This window comes from Diuraphis noxia, unplaced genomic scaffold, assembly GCF_037042655.1.
Source record: "Diuraphis noxia isolate RWA-SAM2 unplaced genomic scaffold, SU_Dnox_SAM2 contig0002, whole genome shotgun sequence".
Lineage (NCBI taxonomy): Eukaryota > Metazoa > Arthropoda > Insecta > Hemiptera > Aphididae > Diuraphis > Diuraphis noxia.
In genome coordinates this window covers 71,279,055-71,296,119 of record NW_028301712.1, presented here as the reverse complement: position 1 = coordinate 71,296,119, position 17,065 = coordinate 71,279,055, and the positions used below count along the sequence as shown (strand labels likewise).

Genomic DNA, 17,065 nt, shown 5'->3' with positions numbered 1-17,065 from the left:
AATGGCCGTGATAATTATTTTTTCACAACAAAAGGACAATGGCCGAGGGAGGAATGACTAAATGGCATCATCGGAGGGCCGTTTTGGTGTATAAAATGTATATACGAATATATATAATATATATGTCGTGTATAATAATAATATGTACGTATACAAAAAATAATAATAATAAAAAAAGGAAAAAAAAGTACAATCTCTGGGATGGGGTCGACCCGTGGTTGACGACCAGCTATTTAACCAATGATTAATTATCCCTTTGTTGTCGACGGGTCGCAGTTTTACGTGACGCCGCCGCCGCCGCACCGGTAATACCTGACGATCCCGAAGATATTCATATAACGTTGCGTCTTTTATAATAATATAATATTATTATTATTAGGTCATAACACTCACGCGCGCTCGTGTATTATTATTATTATTATTATTATTACTATTATCATTATTATTATGATTACTATTATAAATATTATATTATACGCGAACCGAGCGCAAACGCCTTTTAATGATTATTAATGGACGCTATTGTCTTTCGCGGTGCTCCGCACGCGCCCGCTGCCGAAGCATCAGTGGCAGCAGCATCCCCTTGCGACAGCACAGCTCCATAATATATACATAGATAGGTATATACCATACCGTATTTTACCGCATTATACCGTTGCTGGTACCTACGAGGTCGGTCTGTCGGTCGTCGGTCGTTTGCGCGTGGATGACATTCGACGAATACTGATATATTATTATATTATATTGTATTCCCGACGCCGCACGATCTCATTGCCGTTTCCCTGTGCAAGTATTATACATCCTCCAAGACTAAATTCCGTCACGATCGACAACCACACTAATATATATACCCTAACATAATAAATTGTATGGCTGTCGGCCCTCCTCGTTGCGCCCGAAAATTCGCGACGAAACGGAAATAAAAGTAAGGGTCGAGCGCGTAATAACAGGGGGCTTTTTTTTATTATTAATACCATTATTATTGTAATATGATACGCGACGTCCATTGACATCGTATTCGAATAATTTTGAAATTATTTCTCGAAAAATACCTCAAAGTGAAGTATTAGTTTTTAAAATTAATTTGTATTTTATTTGCGTACAATTACAATCATACGTGCCTAATACCTACCTATGTATATACGGTGGACACTGCATGGACGGTGATGGTCATACTGTAAATACATCAACAATGACATGGACTAGAGAGCGTTTTGTAACCTGTTGAATGTTTACAATGAATGAGGATGACATTTCAATATGTCATAATTATAATATAATATATACATTAAATTAATGTTTTAATTACTAGCACATAACCTACAATAAATTAATAATAAGCGTGGAAGAGTCGTTCGTAATTTTATATATATATTTTTAATGCATTATTTAATTTGTTAATTTTTTATAAATTATTAAACGACGCATTATTCGTCGGATTTCCTAGTAAACTTTATTAATATACCTACAGGGACAAAAAAAGGTACGATAATACAATTAATGGTGTAGCAGAAACGATGATATTATAAACAACCATCATTCTATGAATGAATTAATGTAAAAAAAAAAAATACAATAAATAAATTAAAAAACAAATAGCGTTATTATGTTTAATGTAATTTTTATATTTCTGGAAAGTTCTTTCGCGCGTAATTCATAAATAATGGAAGTGCATTAACATTTTAATGAAATACTGATGATCAAATGACATTGTAATATATATATACATATATTGAATTATTTATAAAAAAAATAACACGAGTAAAGGAAAAAAAATACCGAATAGGTTTCTGGAAAAGTCGTGTCGGATACCGTCGACTGCCAGGAAAAGAGGCTTTGGCCAATTTTCTCTACAATATTTTTTTGCACATGGCGTTCCTTTTAACAGTGTTTGCAGTGTTTATATTATTTGTTACAAAAATTAACATCCGATGTAAACGGTGGTTGACAGAGTTATTCATGTGCGGTGGACATTTTGCGGCTAATCCACGAACTGAGGCTAATGGAACAAAATACAATTACACGACGGACGAACGCACGTCAATCGCCCCCTACGGTCGGTGGTCGTCGACGAAGTGACGTTGCAGAGTGCGGCGAAGGGGTGCAGGGAAATGTTGGTGGCGATGTATATATTATGTACAATATGTGTACGCGAAATTCATAAATAAACGGCATTTTTTATCATCGCTCAAATTATTATTTCACGTTAACCAAACATCATCAGATAATCGGTTAAAAAACATATATAAGTAATCGAATAACGTCATAAATATTTTATCGCGATGATGAGGCATTATTGAACAGGTGCGCCGTTACCTATGTACCAAACAGATTTTAAATAATAATATAACATCACAGTGAAATATATCCGCCGCGCGTATATTATAATATAATCATGCATATTTTAGCACAGGTTGTCATCGTTCGTTATACTGTGAGCACTGAGCAGTACCTGTGTCGTTTTTTTTGTTTGTTCTGCAGTGATTTGGAAGACCTATTATTATGATAATCGCTTATGAATTGCGCGTGCAATAATATTCCGTATATATATTGGAACATTTCAAACTAAATATAGGTAGTTATTATATTACAGATTGTAAATACATTTATTTGTAAAAAAAATTTAAAAAAAAAAAGGTAGTTATTCAGGATGTAACAGGAATAAGACCGGATAAATTAAATGACTTTTGTTTTCATCAATATTTTTAATATTTTTTTCTATATATAATTTATATACTCGAGCGCTCCACGTTTAAAAGATTTATTTATAATTTTAAAAAAAAAATAATATAAGCGGATTAAATTTTTTTTTAAATTTCAAAATGGCCAATTCGTAAAACTGAATTTTAGAACATTTTAACTGTAAAAATATTGACTATCAAAGAAAAGTGATTTATTTTTAACGATTTTTTAAAAGATAAGACTATAGTTAATTTAAAAAGTAATAACTTTTGAAAAAAATATTTAACTGTAACAAGTAACTAGTAACGGCGTAACGCGGAGTAGTAAGTATACCTATTTAAAAGCTGTGATGAAATATTTTTTAAAAAAACTTTACTTAACAAAAGTAATTAAATTTCAAAAAATTATAAAAAATAAACTACAATATGACTTAAAATTTCGTTTCAATCAAACATTGTCCAAAAACAAATTTACAAATTGGCTATTTTGAGTTTCTCAAATCAATTTTATCAATTTTTTTCTAAATTTAGTGTTCACAAATATTTATTAGAACTAAAGTTATTAAATTTATCAGGTCTTCTCATTAAACTCTCTATTCTATTATAATAGGAGTGGCCAAACCATGGCTAGCGTTATAGTCGTATCATACCGCACAGGCTTTTGTTTGCCATTTTTGCTAATTTATGTAATAATAATAGGTATTATTCCTTTTCCTGATCTTCATATTATTTTTCATCTTAATGTGCGTAGCTTGCGATACTCTCTTGTCACCGGCCACCCCTGTTATATATAACAATATTATACGGCGAGATCGCTATAAAATATCATATCAACCATGACTCGAGGAGTGATCGTTAATTTTATTAATAAATAGAGCGGTGGTTTTCGCCCGTCGCGGGCGTGGGCGTGGTGTAAAGCGTTTAAAACGTTTTGTTCCCTAACGGCCGATTAAAACTTTGTTCAAAATAGTGTATGAAAAAATGTGCCTAAAACACGAATTTAAACAACACCGGCCCGCGCGGGGGTGCGGTTATATGTGTGTGTAAACGTTATACGCAGAGGGGTGCGTGCAGAATAATTGCGCAGTGTAAAGAACACCGCGATGTTGTAACGAGGCCGCCGCACTAAATTATAAGACTAATATAACATCCCCCGCCACCAACCATCGTGCACGCATTATAGGTTATATAGTAAACAGTAATAATTTAATAGTAATAATATTATAATGGTGATAATTAATTGTGCGCGCGGCGTGTCTCCCGCTGTATTATACATATAGGGTATTATACGTGTATCGTATATTATAATATTTTACGTGGATATACCTATCAGCAACGATCGCGTTTAGGACGAAACAAGTGTTCTTTTAAATGCTCTGTAAAACGTCAGTGCAGAAACACGATTAGATTTGATTATGCTAAACTGCTTAAGTATCACTAATGGATGACTTCTTTAATCACGTCTTTCTCGCCTGTTTTTTTTTTTTGCTTTATTTTTTGTGTTAATTTTCTCGCATATGCTTATTGAGTCTAAATTGTACAAATTTCATATTACATGATAAAAAAAAAGATTTGATTTTGGAAAAAAAGTGTGCACACCAAAACGTGTCATTTGTTTGTCCTGTATGTTGAAAAAAAGCCATGTTTTCGTTATATAAGGTGATCTTTTTACCAACCCTATTTCTCGTTCTTAAATTATGCATGTTCAATTCTTGAATATATTTGAAGACCTTTTTTTTTGAATACTTGAGATTTTTTGTACCACTTATGTCGATTCTGTGACTATAATACAATAATTTCTGTTTTTTAAAGGATAATATGTCCATGGTAATGAAGGGGGGGGCTTAGTTGATTTGAAAATGTCAGTAGTAACTAATCATCTTTCAATACAAATAACCTGTAAATATGCAAAGTATAATAGATACCACATTTAAAGAGGTATACATCAGAGTTTTCAAGAAAATCATCCACTAAAAATTTGCAGTAAATAAGAGGGGTTCTCATTTTAAAAATAGAAGTTCGTTTCGTCACAAGACCTTGTTTTTAATTATACAAAAATAGTATAAATAATAACAAGAATTTGAAAATATTATCTTAATGTATGCTTTAAAATTCTAAAATACTAAATTAAGAACAAAAACCAATTGATTCGTCATCCACACTCCCCCGAGTTTTACAAAGCCTACTGGTCATTTACATTTGTGGTCTTGTGAATTGATTTACTTCAGGTACAAGTTCCGTATTTTTTTCACGATGTTTTATTATAAATACAAGATCAGAGGATATTATATTTATGATTTACTGTCTTGTTAATTTATACGTCAATCTCAATTAAATTCAAAACAAATAGTACTTAAAAGGTATTGAAATTTACTTACTGGTTTTTGATTGATATTAAACAGGTCATACAAATTTTTATTTTTGTAAAATCTAATATATCTACCTTTTTTTATTTATAAATAATATTATGTCAATACAAATAATTCGTACAACCACAACATGTGTTGATTAAAAGCTACATGTATAATATAAGGAAAGAATCGAAATTAATAAAGTTGATTCGTAAAGATCCAAGTAAAATATATCAACGTAAATGAAGAAAAGATTTTGAATTTTGATACCAGATAATTTAATAGACATATTATATAGGTATTAGATGATATTTAAAAAAAAAATAATTATAATATCTAAGAATTTTCTATGAAGCAACAAATAAAAAAATCACGATTGGACTCGTGGCGCAGAAACCAGTGAAATCGAGCGAAAACATTTCCTATAAAAAAGTTTCCAGCAAGAATTCGCACAATCATGGTGAAGATGTGAAATGTTTTATCGCGACCGGTCGTTGAAAGTTTACAACCGTGAAAAACTTAAGCAACGGACTTTTTTCAATATACCTACTGGAAAGCTAACGGCTAAATAATGATGCTATAAAGAAACTTTAGGTATACATAGTAATTAAATATTATAGTTTTCATACAAACACAATAATAATTTTAATATTTTATAATATTCTTAAAATGAAGTTCACAAATGTTTATACTTCACAATATTATAAAAACATGTCATGGCCTCTTTGACTAGCCTAACCCTCTTCTAAACAGAAAAGAAAGGGTAATATTCAATAGACTCCGCGTGAGCCATATTCATTTTACACGTGAATACCTCATGGCAAAAGAATAGAAACCAACGTGTAACTATTGTGAAACTGAACTTGCAGTCGACCAAATATTAACAGAATATCCCCAATAAACTGACAAAATCGGCAGCCAAACACCTTAGACACAGTACTCAGACCCGACGCAAATAATACCATAATACTACCAAATATAAAAAAAAAGCAGGTAAGTGGATATCGCTCTGCTGTACAATTAGGTGGTGGGGCTGACCTCTGACTAGGGTAGGTTAGATTTGAATGCAATGATAGGTATCATTGTATACGAAAAACGATTCTGAACTGAGATGATTTGTCAGTCTAGGATATATTATAAATTGTTAAAAATTTTCAAATCTTCGATTTAAAAAGAAAATTTTGTATAAATTTCTAGCTTAAAATAATTTGCGAATTTTCGTGATTTTTACGTATGTTGTCAAAATTAAAATTTGAATGCATGTAAAAAAAATTGTGCCTATATATTTCTTTTATTTTTCAACTGCTATTGTAAAAATATATTATGAGCCTTGTATTAAATTCTCAAATCTTAGAATTAAAAAGAAAAACTTTTATGAATTTCTATCTAAGATAATTTGAGCATTACCGTAATTGTTATGTATTTAATCAAATTTTGAACTGTAAAATCTTATAAAAAAAATTTGTGACTATATATTTGTTTTATTTTTCAACTGATATTGTAAAAATATGTTAGGAGCCTTGTATTAAATTTTCAAATCTTAGATATAAAAGGAAAATACTTTATGAATTTCTAGTTTAAAATTTTTTTCGAATTTTCATGATTTTTATGTATTTTGTCAAAATTCAGACTTTGAATGCTTTTAAAAAAAAATTATTCATATATAATTCTTATATTTTTCAACTGCTATCGTAAAAATATGTTAGGAGCCTTGTATTAAATTTTCAAATCTTAGATCTAAAAAGAATAATTTTTATGAATTTCTGACTAAGATAATTTGAACATTGCCGTAATTTTTACGTATTAAGTCAATATTTGAAATTCAAATGCTAATAAAAAAAAATTGTGCCTATGTATTTTAATAATTTTTTAATTACTATAAGAATAACTTATGAGGAACTTTGTATTCAATTTTCAAATATTTTGATAGGGCCAAAAAAATTTTATCAACCCTTCAAAAAAAATTTTCAGAAAAATTGAAAATTTCAGTTGTCTATAAATATCTCAAAAAAAGTCAAAATATTTTTAAAATTAAATTATGTAAAGAAAATGCCAATCTAAATAACTGATAAAATTTCCACGTATCTACGACTTATACTTTTTGAATAATAACAATTATTTAAAATCGTTTCAGGATAAATCGTTATCGTAACGCTATTTCGTAAAAATTTAAAATTCAAACGCACCTCAAATTTTTCCTATAATGACGCTTCGTGTTTTCTCTATAGCTACTTGAAGTAAAACTTATGGAAAACTTAGTGTTGTATTTTTAATCCTTAGTTATAGACGCAAAAAATTTTATGATTTTTCAACTTCAAAATTACTTGCAAATTTTCGCGTTTTCGACAGATTTCGTAAAATTTTGAACTATAAACGCTTATTAAAAAAAATTGTGACTTACGATTTTTATTTTTTTTTTAGCTACAATAAGAAAAACTCATAAGGAACCTTGTATTAAATTTTCATGTTTTTTTGGTCGTCTAACATTTTTTTACCGACACTTAAAAAAAATCGAAAATTTCAGTGGTCTATAAATAACTCAAAAAAAGTCGAAAATTTTTGAAAATTAAACTGTATATAGATATCACTTACTTTAACATTTGGTGAAAATTTCAAATATTTACAGTGATTAGTTTTTGAATTACAACCATATAAAAATATCGATTTGGTCGAAAACTGGTTTTGCGTAAAAATTCCCGTTTTTCTGTCATTTTTTTTTTGTTTTTCTCGATTTTTTTGAAAACTGTTGGAAAATGTTTACTTTTGACCTCTATAATGCACCAAGGATCTTCACTTTTACATCGGAAACCACCCCCAAAGTTTGAAATCGAAGCATTATTTCGACTGGTTATGCTGTACACAGACACAAAAAAAAAAAAATAAAAAAATACACACATCATTGTAAAATCAATACATTCATCACTTCATTCAGAATCTAAAATTAATCAATGGCCATTGCTGCCGATGTTGATAAAGAATAATAAAAAGAATATATTATGACTTCCACGAATACTATAAACAAGTAGGCACGTTTTCTGTATATTGTATAGTAGTCAGTATATTGTATATATTATATTGAAAATGTGTCTTTCCTGGTTACAGAATTTTTTTTAAAGGCGACAAAAATAAAAATACATGGATCAATAGCGTTTGCACACGAATATTATAATAATTATATATTATTAATAGTACTTACATATATTAGTTATTCTTATTATATTATAATATATTACTCACAATCCACGCTGACTTTTATCCGTTTGCTAACCGACGGGGGCACAGAATTTGTAGCGATGCACAGGTAGGCGCCCATGTCTAGCCGACTGATCCGATGCAATTCCAAAGTGGGTTGTTCCCATTCGCTCACTTAAATAATAATACGTAAAATTGTAAAATTAATTTCATAAATAATATATGCATAATATATACGACGAGCAACCGATAACCAAACATAAAAACGGATCCGAGCAGGACGTGGTGTAATAAATAAGCAATAACAATAATTATCGTACCTACCGAAAACTTATTTCGCGGACGAGGCAGTTAGCAAAACGTGGGCGAATTTGGCGGGTATAGAGAGGAGTGCAGGTTTGGAGATAAACTGTGTATAATATTTATATTATATATATATATATATATTATATTATATATAGATAATGTTGTCACAACAAATCTTATACACGCGCGAGAGTATTATAAGTTGTATATAAATACGCCTTTGGATGGATATAGGTATAATAGGTGGTACATCAGTGGTATAGTGTTGGTGGCGGTGGGCTTACGCGTGAGGCGAACTTTTGCCGGCCCTCGCGTGTTTGAAAAGTTTTCGGATTCCTTTGTGTACAACGCAGGACCAACTGTACTGTATATATACACTGTCAATGATTCATTGCTACCAATAAGGATTGTCGCTATTAAAATGTCCTACCATCCCTCCCCCCCCCCCGGATTCATCCGCGTGTTATTATTGTTGTTCCAATTAAATGGGGCCCGGGAAACGAATAAGACTGCAAATTCCACCTTGTAGTGCCCCGATCGGCAGCCCTCCCCGCAAAAACATTATTATTATTAGTATACGTGTAGATATATATATATATAATACAAACTGCAGGAGAGCGATAATTATTGTTGTTAACGTTTAATATTTCCATTTGTTTCCGTAGGTATTGTGAGCTTGCGGGTGTCGATATGCGGGGGGAGGGAGCGAGGAGCGAGGAAGAAGACGTGCGCCGAAAACTTTTGACCACCGCCGATGGGACTATAATCCTCCCTGTGATCAGTAGATCCATTGTCGGGTACATATAATAATAACACGTTTAAGTACAGATATTCTGTGGTTTTGTACAAACATTGTATTATATTATGTTGTACAGGTAAACGTAATAATAGATATATTCATATATTATGTGAGGGAATACAAATTCAATATTTCTGAATTCTAAGATAATGGGTATTTATATTATATTTATATCTGTACATCGCCAGTTATAAAAATCCGTACCGTTTAAGGTCTTGTTGATGTTGATTTGTGCTCCGTCATCCCGTTTCCATTTGATATCTGGTTTCGGGTAACCATCCACATGACACGTCAACGATACATTTGCTCCTTCTCGAACTATTGCATCTGAACTACTCAAGGAGTCAGAAATCGATGGTGGTACTGTTGATAAAAAAAAATAATAACACAGTATTATTACAATATTATAAATAACCGCATACATGTAATAATAATTTTATGAATTAATTTTCTTTTTTTCTAAAAAAATACCATCACAGTACCTAATGCCACTATAAGCAATACTAATTACCCAATTAACATTATTGACAGCCCTGAAAGCTGATTGGTACATGGGCGCATGCACGAAGGGAGATGATAGGGAATATTTTTTACTTTATTTCACATTAATAATTAGAATAATTGATTTTTTTTTTTTTAACTAGAACATTGTACAATTTGTAAAATAATAATTTACAATAAAAACAAGAGATTTAAGAAATTGTATACCTAGAATAGATAAAATAACAAACAATAAGTTAAATTAAATTACAATTATTTACATCAGTTCGGGCTTGAGTGAGTTAATTATTGATTTAACTCTAATAAATGCAAAAATAAACAACTGTAAACATCATATTCAGGAACATTATAAAAAATAGAGATTTATAGATATTAATATATTATATTATATTATAATAGAAATTATCATGACATTATAATATTGTGTTCAAAATATTTTAGTTAAATTAAAAAGTAATAACTTTAAATCATCATAACAATATTACATAACACTAAGGTTTATCAGAGTGACTCAAAATAAGTGGACAGCGATGGACATCGATAATATTTGTAGATAATTGCGATAGATTATTTTTGAAAAAATAAGTAGAGTGATGAAAAATTTGTATCATAAAAGTGGAGGCATGCCAACCCACCAAATATTCCCTAGCCACTTGAACTACTGGTTCTTCTCGATATGTTACACATAATATATGTACATATACAATATACATAATCCATATACATAATATCTATATTTATATATCGTATGATATATAACATACAAATGCCAAATAATTTAAAAACTAATTATATAACGCACATTTCATTGACATACATTAAATACAAATTATATTGTTCGGTATAATATATTAATATTATGTTCTTAGGTTAACCCTGATTTATGAATATTTAATTTGCTGTACAACAAAAAAAGTTCAAATACTTTGATTGACATTATTGTGTACATAATAATATGATATTGTAAATCAATTATGGCTTTGTAGATTGAAAAAATACGTTTATAGAGTCAGTATATTTCATTTATTTTTAATTACGATAATATATGTACAATTACAAACAAATCCAAAAACATTTTTATGAACGATACATAAAATATTATAATATATACAATAATAATGGTAGGTAATATTGGTATACCTACTGATAGCGTGTTTAAAATTATATGAACTAAAATGTGTACTTAAATTAATACTAGCTGTTTAATATCACTTCAACATTACAGTGTAAAAAAAAAATGAACATTTATAAAATAAGATGCTATTAAAATATCACATCTGTATTTATAGCTTTTACTATTTTATAGCTAGTTTAGTATATCTCAGTTCACGGGGAAACCGGCGTGAGTATTGCATAATACCCAGTTGAAATTCCACCGAGATAGACGATCCGCCTGTTCTATGATGAAATAAATATATAATTATTAGTAAAACGAAATTCGTGTGGTAGCTATCACAATGGAAACCTTTAGCCAGGGTTTGGGATTATCAAAGATACATATTGTATAAATGGCATACATCAAAAACACTCTATCTTGCATCTATTGTGTCATGGTACATAATTTTATAAAGGATCAAGTATTATACATTATGATACATTCTATAGTAATATTATATGTATATCTTACTCGTATTTTTCCAAAAAATATGCAATGATATGCTATTGTTGTAATCATTTGTAATGAAAAGCAATATTGATTTCGATTTTGATGACACTCAAAACTTAAAATAAATGCGACATTGTTATAACTTGTAAGATAATTTGAAAACATAAACTTAAATCATTAAGAACCGTTGGAATTTCGTTCTCATAAAATATGAATCCATCATTATGTATTTACACATAAAATCAAAAGTAAAACCATAACTCATGAAGAGCTATAAGTTAATGATTTGAATGATGTAATTTATAAATCGTGATGTATTTAACTATACATTTTTAATGTACATTGACTTATTTTATTATTTAATGATTGTGAGTCCATAAGTATTGATTTAGACTTTAGAAACATTAGGTATAGTTAATATAGTTAATAAATGTCAATAAATTGAAAATATAAAATATGGAGTACCACTAATATATCATCTATCTTGTATCTTTTCTATATTTACAATATATCTAGATATACACTGCATGTATCGTGATATATTTTTTTTAGTATTACGCCAACCCTACTTATAGCCTATAGATATTTGAATACGAAGCTATTAATACTCTCCAAGTATCAACGATTAAATGTACACAATTAAGTGCCAATTGGTTTAGTAGTTTTCAAGTCTACAAACCCCTTACGTACAAACATATATACATATATACATTACATATTACACATATAAAGTATATATTATACAATACATGTAAACGAACATAATGCTTAATCGTATATTATGTATAATATTCACTGTTACTATAACTACTAAAATGGTATGCTATATTACGGAGGGTATATATACATCTTGAAGTTAGTACAAATTTAATAAAACGTATACAGAATTAGTGTTTACCACTATGCGGAAAACTGTGTACATGTGATAATAACAAAGTCACACATGATACATAATACGCCTTTTAGCTATTCAATTAAAAAGGTTTCCTTTTTTTTTTTGGTTAACGCGTTTGGAGCAATTTAATGAACGCACACATCTTGTGTCCTTTATGAAAAAATTATTGTGAAATGTATCATAAAAATTATTTAATTCGAAAAATTAGCGATGTTTTAATTTGATTTACTCCAAACTCCAAATAAAGTCTCACTTATGTCATTAGTGCGTCAGTATTTAATATATAAACACACACACACACACTACATAGATACGCGTTATTATGTGAGGAATAATTTTTTGTCGACGCGCTGGTGAAAAAAAAACACTTGTAATAACACTTAAAAAGTCACATAATTTATAATGAAATTAAAAACAAAATTATTACATAAAAAAAATGTGTGTATTTATCATTATAATAAAAATGCTTAGGCTACCAATTGGTAATATAAGTGGCAAGTCACCGGTTCAAAAAAATGTATAGCAACGATCATATTTATATTATATTTAAAATGTATTGTACATTAAGAGTTATCATTTTTTATTTTTATTTGGCCACCTAAAAATGCATATTTGATGATTTTTAGTGCATGAAATTCCTTGCTTTAATAATAGTAATAATTATTACTTAACCAAACAACTTTGTTTGTTAGTTTGTTATGCAGTCATATAAAGTTTTACTTTATTTCTTTATTTGGTTATTAAAATTAAATTATGTAGGTAGATTTAAACACGACTATACAAGCAATAAATAAAACAAATTGGTATTCATTTCAATTTTTGAAAAAATTAAATTCTTTATTAATAGTTTAACTTAACTATCAACTATCTTAACATTCTTAACTATTAAAGGTAAAAAAATGATTAATTATTAGCATTAAAAAAACAAATTATACTTCATGAAGTAAAGTAATAGCAATAGATTTGCTACCTGTTGGTATATACAAACATTTACTTTTTAAACAGTCTAAGCCAATTGATTTAGAAAAATTATCATTATTATTGTCAATATAAAATGATTTAACTAAACAAGATGAAATGGGATCTTGATACATAATGCTATAATTTAACACAATGACGAGATTGAGATGTCTATGTGTTATCGCATTTGGCTATTGCATTATTGCTAATTGATAAATCTATACGAAATCGCATACAAAAACTCACATAGTAATCGAATACTTATTTCTATTTATTATTACAAATTTAAATCGCATAGAAATCACTTTGTGAAATCTTAGAGAACATACATTTAAACACTTTTTTTCATAACATCTATTGGAAATCACATAGTAGTAGTTATGTGATGTCACATTTGAGACTTATAAATACAATCGCTGGGATATCAAAATCATATTAATGCACACAGGGCTACTGCCAATATAAAAAATATCCTATTTATTATCATGACAATTATAAATACACAAGTTTTTTACGCAATAACTTACTAGTTTTTAATTTTATTATAATATTATGCGACTTTTAAAATGTTGTCACGAGTGTGTTATTGTTTTTGGCGCTTTTAGAGTAAATATCTTCGTCACTATAACGTGTTTATAATATATAATATTATGTGCATAAATATATAAATATATACTAAATACAGACGCTAACTACGAGTGAGACATGGTTATGTTAGTTTTCTATACAATAATAAGAGAGCGTGATGATATTACGCTGCAATGCAGCAGTACACGGACAGGTGGTACTCGTAAATAATACATGTATACATGTATATATACCGGAGAGGTGATATTGAGACAAAATGTGTCGTTAGGAAAATAATTAATATTACATATCGACAGTGTAAGCACTGTTAGCAATAAAGATTAGCGATGTGTAATATATATTACATATATATATATATATTCTCTTTCTTTTTTTCCCCTTTCCTAAGGTCAGAAACCGTATAGAGAGACGTGTGCGCGGCATTCCGATAAGACGTATACACACACACACACACGTACACTAATATCTATACACACATATGCCAGATGGCGAGAAGTAGCTTAGGGGCCTGCGGCGGTGATGGCGACGGGATGACGGCGGTTACCTCTCTCCACGTGCGTGTACGTATATACCACCCCGGTAACCCCTGCTACACGGGGTGCACTGCCAGCCTTAATGCAAAACGTGCCTCACTTACTAATCTATTTTTTATTCCCCCTTTATCGTTCTTTATTACTGGCCTCTGGACTTTTACACGTCGACCGCCGACCTATACGCTGCTCTTTTCCTCTACAAATGTGTATGAAATAAAATGAAAAAAGACCAAAAATCGTTTCACAATATTGCCGTGTTTTGATATCTATCGCTGTATTTATATGTGTTTTCCCACGACCAAAATCTGCTGGAGAGCTTTGCGATATATATATATAGAGGGAGAGAAAGAGTGCGTGACAGCAAAGGTAAAAGAGGGGGAGGAGAAAAGCACTATAATAGTCTCTGACACAGATGAACTGCGTAGTAATGATCAAAAATCATATTACTTTTACCTTGGCCTTTTCTTTTGACGACAGTGGTCTTTTGAAAATTCCAAGGATTACATAAACATATATGAAATGTATCTCTTAGCATAACTACACAATGACATTTAAAACTTTTATCAAATTATATATTTTCAGACTTTTATATTATTACTTTCTTCTTATTTTTAATTTTTACAAGATTAAACTTTACCTATTTAAGAAGACAAATTAAAATAAGCATAATATAATATGTTGTATGTATAACGCTAGTTTTTCATAAATATTAAGTAGGACGAAGGTAGATAATCTTTTGATAAATATAGTTACGTATACTAATTACTAATTATAAATACTACAAAGAATGGAGACGAATAAATAATAATAGTTATAAGATTTCTATGATCAAAGAGAGGTTTTTTCCACACCTATTTTAATAGTGAAAAAAATTAAATTATATATATACCTATATATATTTACGAATAATAATGTTATAAAATTACTGTCTACTTTATCGTAAATACTAGTTAATTAATAATAAATAAAAAAATAATAAAATAATTGAATTACAAAAGAGTGCAAAGGAACTGTCTTTTTTTTACTTGTCTTACTTAAAAAAATAGTTTGGTATCACTGACTATAGATTTAATACTTAATAGTACTTATTTAATCAAAATTTCAAAACTATAATTATGAAATAATTCAAAGTAACATTCCTATAAAATGGACGGTATCATAAATTTAATTGTTTTTTAGATTCGTTGTAAGTTGTATTCGATTTTATGATATTAATAAAATTAAGTCAACTGTCTACAAAAGTATACCATTAGTCCTCATTTGATACTATATCTCCAAACTAAAAATAAATATCATATATGCTAAATGTATGATAAAATACCCGTGATTGAAAACCGATATTAAAATGTTTCTTGTTATTTTATAAAATGAAAATGAAAAAAATAGCAGGAAAGTGGGTATCGCTCTGCTGTACATTAGGTGGTGAGGTGGACCTCTGACTAGGGTAGGTTAGATTTGAATGCAATGATAGGTATCATTGTATACGAAAAACAATTCTGAACGAAGATGATTTGTCAGTCTAGGATATATTATTATATTTAAATATTGTCATGTATTCTATTTTGAAACAAATATTTTATTTTTCAATTAAGACGCATTTTGCATAAGGCATGTGGTTAATCAATTAGTGTAGTTATCATGTAGTTATCATAATTCATAATACCTTATATTATCATAGATATACAAATACCTGGTTTGAGGATAAATCGTTATCATTATGCGATTTCATACAAATTTAAAACTCAAACGCTCAAAACATTTTTCCTATAATGACGCTTCAAATTTTCTCTATAGCTATTTGATGCAAGACTTATGGAAAACTTGGTGTTAAATTTTATAACTTTAGATATAAATACAAACAATATTATGAATTTTGAACTACAAAATAATTTGCAAATATTCATGGTTTTGACGAATTTTTGTCAATATTTGAAATTCAAATGCTAATAAAAATTTAATTTGAATTTCCGGTGGACATTTTTTTTGTGATAAAGATTGACAAATTTGTAAGGAATCTTGTATTAAATTTCCAAATCTTAGATTTAAAAAGAAAATTTTTTATGAATTTCTAGCTTATAATAATTTGCGAATTTTCGTGATTTTTACGTGTGTTGTCAAAATTAAAATTTAAATGATTGTAAAAAAAAAAAAAATGTGACTATACATTTCTTGTATTTTTCAACTGCTATTGTAAAAATATGTTTTTAGGAGCCTTGTATTAAATTTTCAAATCTTAGGTATAAAAGGACAATTTTTTATGAATTTCTAGCTTATAATAATTTGCGAATTTTCGTGATTTTTACGTATGTTGTCAAAATTAAAATTTGAATGCATGTAAAAAAAAAAATGTGGCTATACATTTCTTTTATTTTTTAACTGCTATTGCAAAACTATATTATGAGCCTTGTATTCAATTCTCAAATCTTAGAATTAAAAAGAAAAACTTTTATGAATTTCGATCTAAGATAATTTGAACATTGCCATAATTTTTATGTATTTAGTCAAAATTTGAACTGTAAATGCTTATAAATAAAATTTGTGACTATATATTTCTTTTATTTTTCAAATGCTATTGTAAAAATATTTTAGGAGCCTTGTATTAAATTTTCAAATCTTAGGTATAAAAGGAATATTTTTTATGAATTTCTAGGAT

General features: G+C 28.9%; 1 protein-coding gene across 2 annotated transcripts in view; it reads right to left on the bottom strand.

Moving 5' to 3' along the window:
• The window catches only part of LOC107161886 (neurotrimin-like), a 100,565-nt gene that overhangs the window by 33,679 nt on the left and 49,821 nt on the right, over positions 1-17,065 (bottom strand). For both annotated transcript variants that reach the window (XM_089220219.1, XM_089220218.1), the window contains exons 4-5: positions 9,534-9,692; positions 8,270-8,398 (exon numbers count right to left, since the gene is read on the bottom strand). In XM_089220219.1, coding sequence (XP_089076345.1) covers positions 8,270-8,398; positions 9,534-9,692 — 288 coding nt within the window. The remainder of the gene's footprint in view (positions 1-8,269; positions 8,399-9,533; positions 9,693-17,065) is intronic.